Here is a 17,953-nt window from a genome sequence, read left to right as displayed (position 1 = left end):
TGATAAGGTGTAATGAGAAATTTTGGAGATTACTGTTTTATAACTGTGACTCTCAAAATTTAGTGTGCACAAGTTATACTTGGAGAATTTATTAAAATGAAGATCTCTGGGCCTTTTACCTGATCTACTGAATCTGTAGGGGTGGGATCTAGGTTTAAAATAAAGTTTAAAATAACATTTCCAGGTAATTCTGGTGTCTGTAGATTACACTGTGAGATTCCTTGGATTTTGAGTTTATTTTTGAAATTAGAAACTATAAGTGGCATTTATAATTTTATTACTATGTAAATACTTCCTAGAGAACCATGTAGTATGTTCACATCCACTGAGAAGTGAAAATGATATGCCAAATACTCAACCCATGTCTGTTAAAAATAATGTTCTAAATATCAAGGTCAAACAGATGATCTTTCTGTGTAGTCTATTAATTGTCCAAATTATGATCCATTTAGGTCTGTTTAATTTTTAAACCATGGACTTCCTGGACAGCATTCCCCCCTGGAATTTCTCATTGCCCTTCTCTTTAGTTTTTCTTATAAAGAATGTCTATGTTCTTTGTCAGACATTTGTATAATAGGCTGAGGACATTTTTCCTTGTCCTCTGGCTTATGGTATGGATTACTTTCTGAACCTACTCACATTTGTCATTTTAGATTTTCTTTTCATTGTACAGCTGAACTTATTACACAGTTTCTAGGATGCCAGATCATCCTTTTCTTTTTTTGTCAGATTATTTTCAAGTATTTTTTTTTTCTGAGAAAGGATGGACAGGTGGCACATTTTCTGACTCCTTATATGACTGAAAATGTCTTTCTTTTGCCCTTACACTTAGTTGGCACTTCAGCTGAACATAATTATTTTATGTCCATGTATTTTGCCTTGGATTTTTGAAAGCATAGTTCTGTTATCTAATTCGAGCATACTGTAATGCTACCAAGGAGCCCATCAGTGTGATTCTTGTTTCTTCCTAGATACTTGCTTGAAGCTTGTAGGATTTTCTCTTTAGGTGCACTATTGTAAAATCTCAACATCATCTGTTTATTTGGGTCCTTTGAAAGTTTATTCTTCTTAGTCTTTGGTGGGCCTTTCCATCTCAAAATGTGAGATTTTCTTTTGATTGATACAATGTTCTCATATCTTTTCTTCATTGTATTCTTTGTTTTAGCACTCTGTTAGAGGTTGGAGCTTACAGATTTGACCTTCTTTTCTGTTTTCTTTCTTATCTCATGTTTTCCATCTTTTTATCTTTTGTTGTATCTCTTCGGTGGCCTTCCTACTTTTTGTTCCATCAATAAGTGGAATTCTTCTGTTTGCTCTATGCTATGATCTGAATGTTGGTGTCCCACCAAAATTCGTATGTTGGACCCTAATACTCAATACAATAATGTAGATGAGACCTTTTGGAAGTGATTACATCATGAGGGCTCAGCCCTCATAAATGGGATTAGTGCCCTTCTAAAGGGATTTAAGGAGCCTCCCTTCTCTTCTGCCATGTGAGGATACAGAAGGTGTCATTTACGTGGAACAGACCCTCACCAGACACTGAATCTGCTGGTGCCTTGATCTTGGACTGCTGGTGCTCCAGAACTGCGAGCAGTACATTTCTGTTGTTTATAAATTACCCATCTAAGGTATTTTGTTATAGCAGCCCAAATGGATGAAGATTCTCTCTGATTATTTGAATTTTTAAATTTTAGCAGTCAAATTTTTACCTCTAAAAATTACTTATTTTTAAATGTTTTCCTTTTTCAAAGTAGCTTTCTTTAATAAAATAACTTTTTAATCTTTCTTATAATTTTTTAAGTTCTTTTCTGTTTCTTGTGTTATCTTTGTTTTCTGTTGGGTAACTTCTGTTTATTCTTCCTAGTCTTTCTTTTTTTTGAATTAAAAAAAAATTCCTTGTCTTTCTCTTTGATACTGTTGATTTTCTTCAAGTGTATGATGAACATTCACTGCCTTGCTTTTATATAGGCATGTTGCTCATATGGGTTTGCTTTTGTTTTTTGTATATCTGTTTACCGGAAGGTTTCTCCTTTGAATGTAAGGATCGCCTGTGGGCTTTTTGTAAGGGTTGGGGAGGGGCCTATCCACAGGCTTTCCTGAAAGGTATGTAGTAGATAGACTTCATTGTGGTGAATGAGAGTTAGGTCCTGTAAGTCAGGTCCTTTTCTAATTCTGTTGCTTGCCCAACACTCTGAGTAGGGATCTTTGCCAGGCAAATGGTTGTTGTTTTGAATGCAGATTTTGGCCATTTGATGTAGGCAAATGTTGCAGGTAACTGTTCTGAACATGGATGAGTGGGAGGCTCAGCTTTTTTTGGTAAATGGTTTATTAATTAATTGTCTTGATTCCGGCAGGCTTCTGCTGTCTGTACTTACTAATTGGGTACTTAGTAAGTACCCAATTAGTACTTACTGGGGCCTCTTCTATGAAAAGCAGCATCCTCTTCTGTAGACTTCTATTTAGGTTTTGGATTATAATTTTTCTCTTTTGGTTTATTTGTTTCTATGAGTCTATGCTTCTGTTTTTAAGATATTTGTCAAATTTATAGTTCATTTGTGGCTGCTTCTCTTGTTTCCCATGCTGATAAGGATGTATTTAACGTGGTGTGACTTCGGGTTGTCAGTGTCGTGTTGTTAGCTCATCACCTCAGAAAGAAGTATAATATCATTTTTAGGGTTATGGTATATTCTATTATTTAGATATAGTATATTTGTATTTAACCACTGTAATTTTGTTGTACATTAGGACTATTTTAAAAAATAGTATAATAATGCTGTGATGAATGGCTTTTTGGATAGTTTGCCCTGTATTATTGGTTTCAACCGATTGTGCTACTGACCTAGTGAATAGAGGCTGAGATTGCTAAACATCTTGAAATGAAAAGAATAATCCTGCCCAATTAAAGAATTATACTATTCTACTCCATATGCCAGTAGTACCCATTTGGACTGTCTGTGTAGATGTGTTGTGTGTATATGCTTTACTTTTTATTGTGGAAAAATTCTAATTAGGTGCAAAGACAGAGAGAATACATTATTGAACTCTCATGTGTACTCATCACTCACCTTGAACAGTTATCAACACACGGACAATCATGTTTCATCTATAAACCTCTATTCTCTCTCTCCTTCTACCACTAATGGATTTTGAAGCAAATCCTACATATTATGCTGTTTTAGCTACAATTACTTTAGTGTTTACAGACAATTCTAGTTATTAACAGTAATGTTCTAAAAAGTCACTACAAATACTTAATTAGCTAACACTGAACTGTTACTCCTAGAGGAAGTTAAGGGGTTAGGTTCCTGTGAGCCTCTGGTCACAACAATTTTGTCAACTGATCAACACATAGCCTTGTTTTATGTGTGTTTCTGTTTAAAGATATTTCATTTATTGTTCGTTCATTGATGTTGAACTCATGACCAACAGCACTATAACTCATGCCTGAACAAAGCTTATCTAACACATTGTTTTCTCCTTATGGCATGTCACAACCTTCTTATACTTAGGAACACTAGCCAGCACTTCAGCACTGTGCTTGATGATCATTTGAAGGACTGAAGTCATCAAAAACAAGCACCAAAATGTGACAAATGTGGTACTAAATAAACCATGAAAAGGCAACTTGTGTTTATAGTATAAGAGCTGAAGCAGAGTGTCACCTTATTTGACATCAGTTGGAAACATGTGGGTTGTGTGACTCAAATTTTTTGCCACTTTGTGTGTACCTGCAAATGACTACAATAGTGCCACAATTTTTATTTATTTTTATTTGTATTATTATACTTTAAGTTCTTGGTTACATGGGCAGTACATGCAGTTTGTTACATAGGTATACACGTGCCCTGGTGGTTTGCTGCACCCATCAACCTGTCACCTACATTAGGTATTTCTCCTAATGTTATCCCTCTGCTAGCCCCCCAACCCTGACAGGGCCCAGTGTGTGATTTTCCCCTCCCTGTGTCCATGTGTTCTCATTGTTCAACTCCCACTTATGAGTGAGAACATGCGGTGTTTGGTTTTCTGATCTTGTGATAGTTTGCTGAGAATGATGGTTTCCAGCTTAATCCATGTCCCGCAAAGGACATAAACTCATCATTTTTTATGGCTGCATAGTATTCCATGGTGTATATGTGCCACATTTTCTTTATCCAGTCTATCATTGATGGACATTTGGGTTGATTCCAAGTCTTTGCTATTGTGAATAGTGCTGCAGTGAACATATGTGTGCATGTGTCTTTATCACAGAGTGACCTATAATCCTTTGGGTATATGCCCAGTAATGGGATTGCTGGGCCAAATGGTATTTCTAGTTATAGATCTTGAGGAATCACCACACTGCCTTCCACAATGGTTGAACTAATTTACACTCCCACTAACAGTGTAAAAGTGTTTCTATTTCTCCAGATCCTTTCCAGCATGTGTTGTTTCCTGACTTTTTTTTTATACTTTAAGTTCTAGGGTACATGTGCACAACGTGCAGGTTTGTTACATATGTATACATGTGCCATGTTGGTGTGCTGTACCCATTAACTCATCATTTACATTAGGTATATCTCCTAATGCTAACCCTCCCTCCACCCCCGTCCCCCCTTCCCACAATAGGACCTGGTGTGTGATCATCCCCTTCCTGTGTCCAAGTGATCTCATTGTTCAGTTCCCACCTATGAGTGAGAACATGCGGTATTTGGTTTTCTATTCTTGCGATAGTTTGCTGAGAATCATGGTTTCCAGCTGCATCCATGTCCCTACAAAGGACATGAACTCATCCTTTTTTATGGCTGCATAGTATTCCATGGTGTATATGTGCCACATTTTTTTAATCCAGTCTGTCACTGATGGACATTTGGGTTGATTCCAAGTCTTTGCTATTGTGAATAGTGCCGCAATAAACATACGTGTGCATGTGTCTTTATAGCAGCATGACATATAATCCTTTGGGTATATCCCCAGTAATGGAATGGCTGGGTCGAATGGTATTTCTAGTTCTAGATCCTTGAGGAATCGCCACACTGTCTTCCACAATGGTTGAACTAGTTTACAGTCCCACCAACAGTGTAAAAGTGTTCCTATTTCTCTACATCTTCTCCAGCACCTGTTGTTTCCTGATTTTTTAATGATCGCCATTCTAACTGGTGTGAGATGGTATCTCATTGTGGTTTTGATTTGCATTTCTCTGATGGCCAGTGATGAGGAGCATTTTTTCATGTGTCTGTTGGCTGTATGAATGTCTTCTTTTGAGAAGTGTCTGTTCATATCCTTTGCCCACGTTTTGATGGGGTTGTTTGTTTTTTTCTTGTAAATTTGATTGAGTTCTTTATAGGTTCTGGATATTAGCCCTTTATCAGATGAGTAGATTGCAAAAATGCTCTCCCATTCTGTAGGTTGCCTGTTCACTCTGATGGTAGTTTCTTTTGCTGTGCAGAAGCTCTTTAGTTTAATTAGATCCCATGTGTCAATTTTGGCTTTTGTTGCTGTTGCTTTTGGGGTTTTAGACATGAAGTCCTTGCCCATGCCTGTGTCCTGAATGGTATTACCTAGGTTTTCTTCTAGGGTTTTTATGGTTTTAGGTGTAACATTTAAGTCTCTAATCCATCTTGAATTAATTTTCGTATAAGAAGTAAGGAAAGGATCCAGTTTCAGCTTTCTACTTATGGCTAGCCAGTTTTTCCAGCACCATTTATTAAATAGAGAATACTTTCCATATTTCTTGTTTTTGTCAGGTTTGTCAAAGATCAGATGGCTCTAGATGTGTGGTATTATTTCTGAGGGCTCTGTTCTGTTCCGTTGGTCTATATGTCTGTTTTGGTACCAGTACCATGCTGTTCTGGTTACTGTAGCCTTGTAGTATGGTTTGAAGTCAGGTATCGTGATGCCTCCAGCTTTGTTCTTTTGGCTTAGGATTGTCTTGGCAATGCAGTTTCTTTTTTGGTTCCATATGAACTTTAAAGCAGTTTTTCCAATTCTGTGAAGAAAGTCATTGGTAGATTAATGGGGATGGCATTGAATCTGTGAATTATCTTGGGCAGTATGGTTATTTTCACAATATTGATTCTTCCTATCCATGAGCATGGTATGTTCTTCCATTTGTTTGTGTCCTCTTTTATTTCACTGAGCAGTGGTTTGTAGTTCTTCTTGAAGAGGTTCCTTACATCCCTTGTAAGTTGGATTCCTAGGTATTTTATTCTCTTTGAAGCTATTGTGAATGGGAGTTCATTCCTGATTTGGCTCTCTGTTTGTCTGTTACTGGTGTATAAGAATGCTTGTGATTTTTGCACATTGATTTTGTATCCTGAGACTTTGCTGAAGTTGCTTATCAGCTTACGGAGATTTTGGGCTGAGATGATGGGGTTTTCTAAATATACAATCTTGTCATCTGCAAACAGGGACAATTTTACTTCTTCTTTTCCTAACTGAATACCCTTGATTTCTTTCTCTTGCCTGATTGCCCTGGCCAGAACTTCCAACACTATGTTTAATAGGAGTGGTGTGAGAGAGGGCATCCCTGTCTTGTGCCAGTTTTCAAAGGGAATGCTTCCAGTTTTTGCTCATTCAGTATGATATTGGCTGTGGGTTTTTCATAAATAGCTCTTGTTATTTTGAGATACGTTCCATCAATACCGAATTTATTGAGAGTTTTTAGCATGAATGGCTGTTGAATTTTGTCAAAGGCCTTTTCTGCATCTATTGAGATAATCATGTGGTTTTTGTCTTTGGTTCTGTTTATATGCTGGATTACATTTATTGATTTGCGTATGCTGAACCAGCCTTGTATCCCAGGGATGAAGCCCCACTTGATCATGGTGCATAAGCTTTTTGATATGCTGCTAGATTCGGTTTGCCAGTATTTTATTGAGGATTTTTGCATCGATGTTCATCAGGGATATTGGTCTAAAATTCTCTTTTTTTGTTGTATCTCTGCCAGACTTTGGTATCAGGATGATGTTGGCTTCGTAAAATGAGTTAGGGAGGATTCCCTCTTTTTCTATTGATTGGAATAGTTTCAGAAGGAATGGTACCAACTCCTCCTGTACCTCTCGTAGAATTCGGCTGTGAATCCATCTGGTCCTGGACTTTTTTTGGTTGGTAGGCTATTAATTATTGCCTCAATTTCAGAGCCTGCTATTGGTCTATTCAGGGTTTCAACTTTTTCCTGGTTTAGTCTTGGGAGGGTGTATGTGTTCCGGAAATTATCCATTTCTTCTCGATTTTCTAGTTTATTTGCATACAGGTGTGTATAGTATTCTCTGATGGTAGTTTGTATTTCTGTGGGGTCGGTGGTGATATCCCCTTTATCATTTTTTATTACATCTATTTGATTCTTCTCTCTTTTCTTCTTTATTAGTCTTGCTAGCAGTCTATCAATTTTGTTGATCTTTTCAAAAAACCAGCTCCTGGATTCAGATTTTTTTGGAGGGTTTTTTGTGTCTCTATCATCTTCAGTTCTGCTCTGATCTTAGTTATTTCTTGCCTTCTGCTAGCTTTTGAATGTGTTTGTTCTTGCTTCTCTAGTTCTTTTAAATGTGATGTTAGGGTGTCAGTTTTAGATCTTTCCTGCTTTCTCTTGTGGGCATTTAGTGCTATAAATTTCCCTCTACATACTGCTTTAAATGTGTCCCAGAGATTCTGGTATGTTGTATCTTTGTTCTCATTGGTTTCAAAGTACATCTTTATTTCTGCCTTCATTTTGTTACGTACCCAGTAGTCATTCAGGAGCAGATTTTTCAGTTTCCATGTAGTTGAGCGGTTTTGATTGAATTTGTTAGTCCTGCATTCTAGTTTGATTGCACTGTGGTCTGAGAGACAGTTTGTTATAATTTCTGTTCTTTTAGATTTGCCAAGGAGTGCTTTACTTCCAACAATGTGATCAATTTTGGAATAAGTGCGATGTGGTGCTGAGAAGAATGTATATTCTCTTGATTTGGGGTGGAGAGTTTTGTAGATGTCTATTAGGTCCGCTTGGTGCAGAGTTGAGTTCAATTCCTGTATATCCTTGTGAACTTTCTGTCTCATAGATCTGTCTAATGTTGACAGTGGAGTGTTAAAGTCTCCCATTATTATTGTATGGGAGTCTAAGTCTCTTTGTAAGTCTCTAAGGACTTGCTTTATGAATCTGGGTGCTCCTGTATTGGGTACATATATATTTAGGATGGTTAGCTCTTCCTGGTGAATTGATCCCTTTACCATTATGTAATGGCCTTCTTTGTCTCTTTTGATCTTTGATGGTTTAAAGTTTGTTTTATCAGAGACTTGGATTGCACCCCCTGCTTTTTTTTGTTTTCCACTTGCTTGGTAGATCTTCCTCCATCCTTTTATTTTGAGCCTATGTGTGTCTCTGCATGTGAGATGGGTCTCCTGAATACAGCAAACTGATGGGTCTTGACTCTTTATCCAATTTGCCAGCCTGTGTCTTTTAATTCGAGTACTTAGCCCATTTACATTTAAGGTTAATATTGTTATGTATGAACTTGATCCTGTCATTATGATTATTAGCTGGTTATTTTGCTCGCTAGTTGATGCAGTTTCTTCCTAGCATTGATGCACTCTACATTTTGACATGTTTTTGTATTGGCTGGTACCTGTTGTTCCTTTCCATGTTTAGTGCTTCCTTCAGGATCTCTTGTAGGGCAGGCCTGGTGGTGACAAAATCTCTCAGTATTTGTTTGTCTGTAAAGGATTTTGTTTCTCCTTCACTTATGAAAGTTAGTTTGACTGGATATGAAATTCTGGATTGAAAATTCTTTTCTTTAAGAATGTTGAACATTGGCCCCCACTCTTTTCTGGCTTGTAAAGTTTCTGCTGAGAGATCTGCTGTTAGTCTGATGGGCTTCCCTTTTTGTGTAACCCAACCTTTCTCTCTGGCTGCCCTTAACATTTTTTCCTTCAACTTTGGTGAATCTGACAATTATGTGTCTTGGAGTTGCTCTTCTCCAGGAGTATCTTTGTGGTGTTCTCTGTATTTCCTGAATTTGGATGTTGGCCTGCATTACTAGGTTGGGGAAATTCTCCTGGATGATATCTTGCAGAGTGTTTTCCAACTTGGTTCCATTTTCCCCGATACTTTCAGGCACACCAATCAGACGTAGATTTGGTCTTTTCACATAATCCCATATTTCTTGGAGGCTTTGTTCATTTCTTTTTACACTTTTTTCTCTGCGCTTCTCTTCTCGTTTCATTTCATTCATTTGATCTTCAATCGCTGATACTCTTTCTTCCAGTTGATCGAGTCGGTTACTGAAGCTTGTGCATTTGTCACGTAGTTCTCGTGTTATGGTTTTCATCTCTATCAGTTCTTTTAAGGTCTTCTCTGCATTGATTATTCTAGTTATCCATTCATCCATTCTTTTTTGAAAGTTTTTAGTTTCTTTGCGCTGGTTACGTAGTTCCTCCTTTAGCTCTGAGAAGTTTGATTGACTGAAGCCTTCTTCTCAACTCGTCAAAGTCATTCTCTGTGCAGCCTTGTTCCGTTACTGGTGATGAGCTGTGTTCCTTTGGAGCGGGAGATGCGCTCTTATTTTTTGAATTTCCAGCTTTTCTGCCCTGCTTTTTCCTCATCTTTGTGGTTTTATCTGCCTTTGGTGTTTGATGATGGTGACGTACTGATGGGGTTTTGGTGTGGGTGTCCTTTCTGTTTGTTAGTTTTCCTTCTAACAGTCAGGACCCTCAGCTGTAGGTCTGTTGGAGTTTGCTTGAGGTCCACTCCAGACCCTGTTTGCCTGGGTATCAGCAGTGGAGGCTGCAGAAGAGAGAATATTTCTGAACAGCGAGTGTTGCTGTCTGATTCTTGCTCTGGAAGCTTTGTCTCAGGGGTGTACCCTGCCATGTGAGGTGTGAGGTGTCAGTCTGCCCCTAGTGGGGGATGTCTCCCAGTTAGGCTACTGAGGGGTCAGGGACCCACTTATGCAGGCAGTCTGTTTGTTCTCAGATCAACCTCCGTGTTGGGAGATCCACTGCTGTCTTCAAAGCTGTCAGACGGGCATTTACCTCTGTGGAGGTTTCTGCTGCTCTTTGTTTAGCTATGCCCTGTCCCCAGAGGAGGAGTCTACAGAAGCAGGCCAGCCTGCTTGACATGTGGTGGGTTCCACCCAATTCGAGCTTCCCTGGGGGCTTTGTTTACCTACTTAAGCGTCAGCAGTGGCGGGTGCCCCTCTCCCAGCCTTGCTGCCGCCTTGCAGTTAGATCTCAGACTGCTGTGCTAGCAATGAGGGAAGGCTCCGTGGGTATGGGACCCTCTGGGCCAGGTGTGGGATATAATGTCCTGGTGTGCCGTTTGCTAAGACCCTTGGTAAAGTGCAGTATTAGGGTGGGAGTTACCCGATTTTCCAGGTGTTGTGTGTCTCAATTTCCTTTGGCTAGGAAAAGGAATTCCCTTCCCCCTTGTGCTTCCTAGGTGAGGTGATGCCTCGCCCTGCTTCAGCTCTGGCTGGTTGGGCTGCATCCGTGGACCAGCACCAACTGTCCGACCTGCCCCAGTGAGATGAACCCAGTACCTCAGTTGAAAACGTAGAAATCACCTGTCTTCTGTGTTGCTCATGCTGGGAGCTGGAGGCTGGAGCTGTTCCTATTTGGCCATCTTCTGTTTCCTGACTTTTTAATGATTGCCATTCTAACTGGCAAGAGATGGTATCTCATTGTGGTTTTGATTTGCATTTCTCTGATGACCAGTGATGATGAGCATTTTTTCACATGTCTGTTGGCTGCATAAATGTCTTCTTGTGAGAAGTGTCTGTTCATATCTTTTGCCCAATTTTTGATGGATTTTTTTTTCTTGTAAATTTGTTCAAGTTCTTTGTGGATTCTGGATATTAGCCCTTTGTCAGATGGATAGATTGCAAAAATGTTCTCCCATTCTGTAGGTTGCCTGTTTACTCTGATGATAGTTTATTTTGCTGTGCAGGAACTCTTTAGTTTAATTAGATCCCATTTGTCAATTTTGGCTTTTGTTGCCATTGCTTTTGGTGTTTTGGATATGAAGTCTTTGCCCTGCCTATGTCCTGAATGGTATTGCCCAGGTTTTCTTCTAGGATTTTTATGATCCTAGGTCTTACGTTTAAGTCTCTGATCCGTCTTGAGTTTATTTTTGTAAAAGATATAAGGAAGGGGTCCAGCTTCAGTTGTCTGCATATGGCTAGCCAGTTTTCCCAACACCATTTATTAAATAGGGAATGTTTTCCCCATTGCTTAAGTGTGTCAGGTTTATCAAAGATCAGATTGTTGTAGCTGTGTGGTGTTATTTCTGAGGCCTCCGTTGTGTTCCATTGGTCTATGTGTCTGTTTTGGTACTGGTACCATCCTGTTTTGGTTACTGTAGCCTTGAAGTACAGTTTGAAGTCAGGTAGTGTGATGCCTCTAGCTTTGTTCTTCTTGCTAAGGATTGTCTTGGCTATGTGGGCTCTTTTTTGGTTCCATATGAAGTTTAAAGTAGTTTTTTCCAATTCTGTGAGAAACGTCAGTGGTAGCTTGATGGGGACAGCATTGAATCTATGAATTACTTTGGGCAGTATTGCCATTTTCATGATATTGATTCTTTATATCCAGGAGCATGGAATGTTTTTCCATTTTTTTGTGTCCTCTCATTTCCTTGAGCAGTGGTTTGTAGTTGTCCTCGAAGAGATCCTTCACATCCTTTGTAAGTTTATTCTCTTAGTAGCAGGTGTGAATGGGAGTTCACTCATGGTTTGGCTGTTTGTCTGTTATTGGCATGTAGGAATGCTTGTGATTTTTGCACATGGATTTTGTATCATGAGATTTTATTGAAGTTGATTATCAGCTTAAGGAGGTTTTGGGCTGAGACAATGGAATTTTCTAAATGTACAATCATGTCATCTGTAAAGAGAGACAAATTGACTTCCTTTCTTCCTATTTGAATACTCTTTATTTCTTTTTCTTGCCTGATTGCCCTGGCCAGAACTTCCAATATTATGTTGAATAGGAGTGGTGAGAGAGGGCATCCTTGTCTTGTGCTGGTTTTCAAAGGGAATGCTTCCAGTTTTTGCCCTTTCAGTATGATATTGGCTATAGATTTGTCATAAATAGCTCTTATTATTTTGAAATATGTTCCATCAATACCTAGTTTATTGAGACTTTTGAGCATAAATGAGTGTTGAATTTTATCGAAGGCTTTAGGTGGTTGTTGTTAATAATTTTCACCAGTTTCACTGGGGAGTGCATCAGGAGAGCTCTTCAATCATCATCTCTCAATGTTTCTTGTTTTAAACTGCTAAATTTTGGGGTAATTTGTTATACTTCAATAGAAAAATACTGGATCAAAAATACAGTGGCAATTGTGATAGAGATTGTGAAATCACTGACTTTAGAAATTGTACCAACTTATACTTCCACCAGAAAAGATAAGAAGGTGCTTATTTTCTCTACATTCCTGGCCATAATATTGTTTTTAAACTTTTGTATTTTCTTATCTGAAATGTAAAAAATGATATCCTGAAGTAGTTTTCACTTGCATTTCTCTTATTATTTGTAAGTTAACTCTAAGGGCCATTTTATATCTTTTTTCTGTGGGGTTTTTCTTTTATATATCTTTTTCTATCCATTCTCGTGGCATGTCTAATTCCTATGATGCCCTTCAAACTCACTATATTATGTAAAGAACTTATTGGCATCTTTTAGTTATTTTACTACCTAACTTTCTCACTATCACAGGCATGCCATTTTCTTACTTTTCTTTAAATTTCACATCTTGAGGGTAATCTTTGATACCTTTTGGACTCTTTGAACAGAAAATCAATGCCTGAGTTCAGCCACTTCCTCTTTTGCAGTGTCACTCAAATTTAGTAATTCCTCTGCGTACTTAACTTCCAAATCCTCTATCTTGGTTCTCAGTAGCTCAGCTCTGCACATCTTATTGATTTCTTTTCCAAACATCAGTTCTGTTTTACATCTGTACTTTGAGACAAAGGAAGATATTAGCCACCAAAGAAAATAATTTGTAAAATTCAAGTTAAAGGTAGCCAATGAAAATTCTAGGACTTTCTTAATGGATATTTGGAGGAAAGTTGTAACCTTTAAGCTTGGATGCCTAGAGGATACCTCATGTTGCAAAGAAACCCGACTGTGAGATTTAGACATGCATGGCCATCATTAAAACAGATATTTCCACCACATTTACCCATTCATCAGGTATCAGTTGAATGTCATTTGATTGTCAGACACTCTGAAAAAGTTAGAGAAAGAGATAGCTCTGCCTTTAGCTATTGAAGAATACTCTCTAATAGGAAAGACATTTGTAGAAAGAGACAATTTATAATAAGAATTTGATAAATACTATAATGATATTCATATTAATGTAATTATTTCTTTGATCTCTGGAAAAAGTTAAAAAAGTTCTCACTCTCATTAATTCTATTTTAAGTTATCAGAAGTTTATGTTGTTGAAAATGAAATTTTGATTTCCTTAGTAGAATAATATCATGCTAGAAAATGTTTTTGTAGTGTGATTTTATTCTTATAAATTTGTAGAAAATGTTATTTCCTATGATATATAGACATTTAAGTTTACCTTTATGTCACTTTATGAGTTTATTATAAATTACTACTGGAAAAAGGACATTTTGAATATATCATTTGTTTATTAGCTCTACAAATCTAATTTCCTTGCTATTGTATATACACTCTCACTTTAGATTACTGGTATCATAAGAGTACAACCACTGTATTTTATCTTTAAATGCATAAAGAAACAACCTCAGGAGGCAGGAGTAATAAACATTGAAGAAACAGTAACTTGGAGTTTCTATATTAGATTTACATTAATGTATTCATAGAAATATTAATACATTAGTAGCCATAAGAGCTAGAATTGTTAAACTTTTCTTTGAATAACTACAAATGTGTGCCAAACTCCAGTATCTTTGCCTTATACACAAATTTCATCTAGGCTTTAAAAATTAATAATACATTATTTTTTCCATAGAGAACTTTGAGTTTGGAGTAAAGTAACAGCAACTGCTATTATTTGCCTGCTAAAATGATATTGTGAATAATTTTGTAGACTTATCCAACAATGTGCTGTCCTGCATTTTGTGTAACTCTAGGTACTGCAGCTTGTAATCCACTTACTGTTACAAAGAATCTCAGGAAGTGAATTACTGTGTTTCTTTCCTGCTGTAAATCCATCCAGAGTTGGGCTATTAATTTCCTCCAGTCTTTTTTTTTTTTCTTTACATTTACTTCTATGGTTAATCTTTTTTGTGTTACTTTCTGCTTTTTCTTATCTATCAATAGTTATTTGACATGTATTTGTCTTAGGGCAGTGATCTCAGTATGGTCTGTCTGAAGACCTGTACTGGTAAGGAGAATGTGCCAGAATGCATATCAACCTTGTGCCCTCTTCACTGAGAAAGTTTTGATACTTGTCTTTTTTTCTTTCTTTCTTTCTTTTTTTTGTTTTTTGAGATGGTGTGTCGCTGTGTCACCGAGGCTGTAGTGCAGTGGTGCGATCTCGGCTCACTGCAAGCTCCGCCTCCCGGGTTCACGCCATTCCCCCGCCTCAGCCACCAGAGTAAGTGGGACTACAGGCGCCCGCCACCATGCCCGGCTAATTTTTTGTATTTTTAGTAGAGACAGGGTTTCACCGTGTTAGCCAGATGGTCTCGATCTCCTGACTTCATGATCTGCCCTTCTTCGCCTCCCAAAGTGCTGGGATTACAGGCGTGAGCCACCGTGCCCAGTCTTGTCTTGCTTTCTTTTATGGCCAACTAGTAAATACCAAATCACAGTCCTGCATTTTGAAAAGCACTGTCTTAAGTTTCTATACTTTGTTACGCACTGCCTTCACTAGAGATACACTAAGCTTTGTTGGTAGAAGAGAATACAATATGAAGAGAACTGGAATAGTGGTCTTCAGGGAATCAACAAATGCTCTTGAGACCCTCATTAAATATATAGGTGGTATAATTAATTATCTTTCCATCTGGATGTTTCCCTGAATTGTTGGATTTGCTTTACTTTTATTGCACCTGAGGATGGAGGGAAGGAGGTGGTTTGGTGGGCAGGAGGGTGCACAGACTATGGGGCATAGAACATTTAGCATAAAGTCAGTCAGTGGAAGCATTTCTAACTGGACAGGGTAAAGTTAAAAAAAAAAGAGCTTTTTGTTTTGGTTTCAATGGATGGAGTGACTTCTCACACTAATTACTGCTTTGGAATTAGATTGGAGGATGTTTACTATGTTTTTAGGTAGACTTCTGGTTTTAATGATGTATTAGTCTGTTCTCACACTGCTAATAAAGATATACCTGAGACTGGGTAATTTATAAAGAAAAAGAGGTGGAATTGACTCACAATTCCAGATGGCTAGGGAGACCTCACAATCATGGCAGAAGGCGAACAAGGAGCAAAGTCAATGTCTTACATAGTGGCAGACAAGACAGCATGTGCAGTGGAATTCGCTTTTATAAAACCATCAGATCTTGTGAGACTTGTTCACTATCATAAGAATGGGGTTGGGGGTGGGGGTAAGATTCGTGCCTCTGATTGAGTTACCTCCCACTGGGTCCCTCCCACCACATGTGGGGATTATGGGAGTCACAATTCAAGATGAGATTTGGGTGGCAATACAGCCAAACCATATCAGATAATACATGGATGTACTAATGCATTGTTTTATTGTCATGATAATTATGCTCTCTTTGCCCTCATTTTTAGAAATTATTCCAGAAATAAGAGTATAATAAAGTACAAGTTGAAACTGTGTTTTTGTGATTCATTAGATATCATGAGCAAATCATGTATAGATAGATTCTGCTTATTCAATAGTCTCTTGAACATTGCTTTGAAAGCATTTATATTTCATTGTAATTATTTATGTGTGTCAATTTGTTGCCTTTTCCATTGAACAGTCTGAGGACCATGTTGTGCATATTTTCCACAGTGCTTATTACAGCCGCTGGCACAAAGGCAGTGAATAAATGAATGAATAACTGAACAAGCAAATGCATGATATTATAATACACGGTAGTGGAAACTAGTATCTTGAAGATAAGAATAAATAAGTGTATCTGCATATTAAAAAATGTTGATCTGGCTGGGCACAGTGACTCATGCCCGTAATCCCAGCACTTTGGGAGGCTGAGGCATGTGGATTGTTTGAGCTCAGGAGTTCAAGACCAGCCTGGCCAACACAGTGAAAACCTGTCTCCTCAAAAAATACAAAAATTAGTTGGGTGTGGTGGCGCACATCTGTAGTTCCAGCTACTTGGGAGGCTGAGGTGGGAGGATAGCTTGAGCCCAGGAGGTGTAGGTTGCAGTGAGCCGAATTCATGCCACTGCACTCCATCCTGGGCAGCAGAGCAAGGCACATTGTGCAATTTTAGAATGTTGGAGATAGTGAGAAGATCATAAAACCTGTTAGAGGGGAAAAAATGCAGTCATATACATGGAGTTAGTAATTAGAATAACAGTGATTGTCTCAATTACTAGAAGCTGGAAGACATGGAGCAATGCTTTCATAATTCTGGGAGATAAATTATTTTCTACCTAAAATTCCATAACCAGCCAGATGTTAATCAAGTTTCAAATAATAATAAAAAATACATTTTCTGTAATATATGGTCTCAAATCTCCCATGTACATATTCTTAGGAAGCCACTGGAAGATGTGTATCACCAAAACGAAGAATATACCAAAAAAGATAAAAAGTTGGGATTGAGGAAATGTGAGATCCAACATATGAATAATATAAAGATATTCCAAGGTGAAGATAAAAGAAGATAGAGAAGACTTGGTAGCAGGACTACAACAGTTCTTTAAGAAGGATGACTCTGAAAAAATTAGCACTGATAGATTGTAATATTTTTGAGAAAGATATTTCATACTTTGAGAATTCTAGAAAGGATTAGTGATAAGTAAACAGAAAACCGCACAAATAGAGATGATATAATGTTTTTTAAAAAAGGAAAAAGAGCTTTATTAACATTTCTCTCCATTACATTAATTAACACAACTACTAAATCATCACTTCCTTGTAGGAGTCCAAATGTGATGCCACATTGATTGTAAGGGGTATGTGTAAGTCTCTTGAGAGTTCCTACTCTAGATGAGTTCACTTAAAAAAAATTCTTTTCAGTATCCTGTTCTTTCTCATCTCTCAGTTTTACCTCTTATCTTTCACATGAGGAATTAGAAAAGCTGTCTATACTGATTTTCTTTTGAGATCCACACACAATTCAAGGACCAAAAGGTCAGCATAAATTTATATTTCTCTTAGCAAGCATGTGTTTAATGTCAGAAGGAAGGGAAGGTGCATAGGCTGTTAAGACTTGATAGAACCTAAAGGAAAGAATATACCAAAGGTATTTATAGGGCACTAGAAAGCAAGCAAGACATTTTCTGCTCTGATGTTAACAGTTATCAGTCAGTGAAAAGTTCTACAATGAGGTATAGCATATGTATCTTCATAGTGACATTAATTCAGTCAGCTAAAGAGTGAGGTTGTTAATAACAGAGTGATGCAATTTTTAACTGTTCAGAGAAACAAAAAGTTATATATGAAAGGAAATGTCATCATAGTATACCATGTCGCTCAGCTGTGAATCATACATAATAAGTACTACATTAAAAAACTACAGTAAAAATCAGGATTTACACCTGCCATGTAAACACTGGTCAGACGGCACAGCCCCCAGAAGTGCTGGGGTAGTGTACCCTGAAGAAAACTTACAGAGAGGGGATCCCTGGCAAGTGTGTAGGTACTCCATTGTCCTCTTCCCTCTGGGGCAGTATAAAGCAGTCTGACAAGATTATACATGTCAGACTCTGGGAAAATTACCCTGTCACTTCTGGCATGATGAAAGACTGGGAGACACATTATAAAATGTATGTAATAGTTTTTGCTATTCAAATACGTTTATTTCCTGAGTGTGACTAGTAAAAAGTTAGACAATAAGGCATGTTGAGTTATTGGAATTCTCTTTTGATTCTATGTGTTGGTTAG

At 37.8% G+C, this 17,953-nt stretch overlaps 1 protein-coding gene across 10 annotated transcripts in view; it reads left to right on the top strand.

Annotated features, from left to right (window-relative positions):
- The window catches only part of CNTLN (centlein), a 367,082-nt gene that overhangs the window by 8,818 nt on the left and 340,311 nt on the right, over window positions 1-17,953 (top strand). For 2 of the 10 annotated variants that reach the window (XM_077966050.1, XM_077966049.1), the window contains exon 3: window positions 16,602-16,734. The exons of the other annotated variants lie outside the window; for them this stretch is intronic. In XM_077966050.1, coding sequence (XP_077822176.1) covers window positions 16,602-16,734 — 133 coding nt within the window. Of the gene's footprint in view, window positions 1-16,601; window positions 16,735-17,953 lie in introns of those variants that run through there. 10 annotated transcript variants of the gene reach the window in all.

This window comes from Macaca mulatta, chromosome 15 (genome assembly GCF_049350105.2).
Source record: "Macaca mulatta isolate MMU2019108-1 chromosome 15, T2T-MMU8v2.0, whole genome shotgun sequence".
NCBI lineage: Eukaryota > Metazoa > Chordata > Mammalia > Primates > Cercopithecidae > Macaca > Macaca mulatta.
The sequence above is the reverse complement of the archived record's forward strand: the minus strand, read 5'-3'. Positions and strand labels throughout refer to the sequence as shown.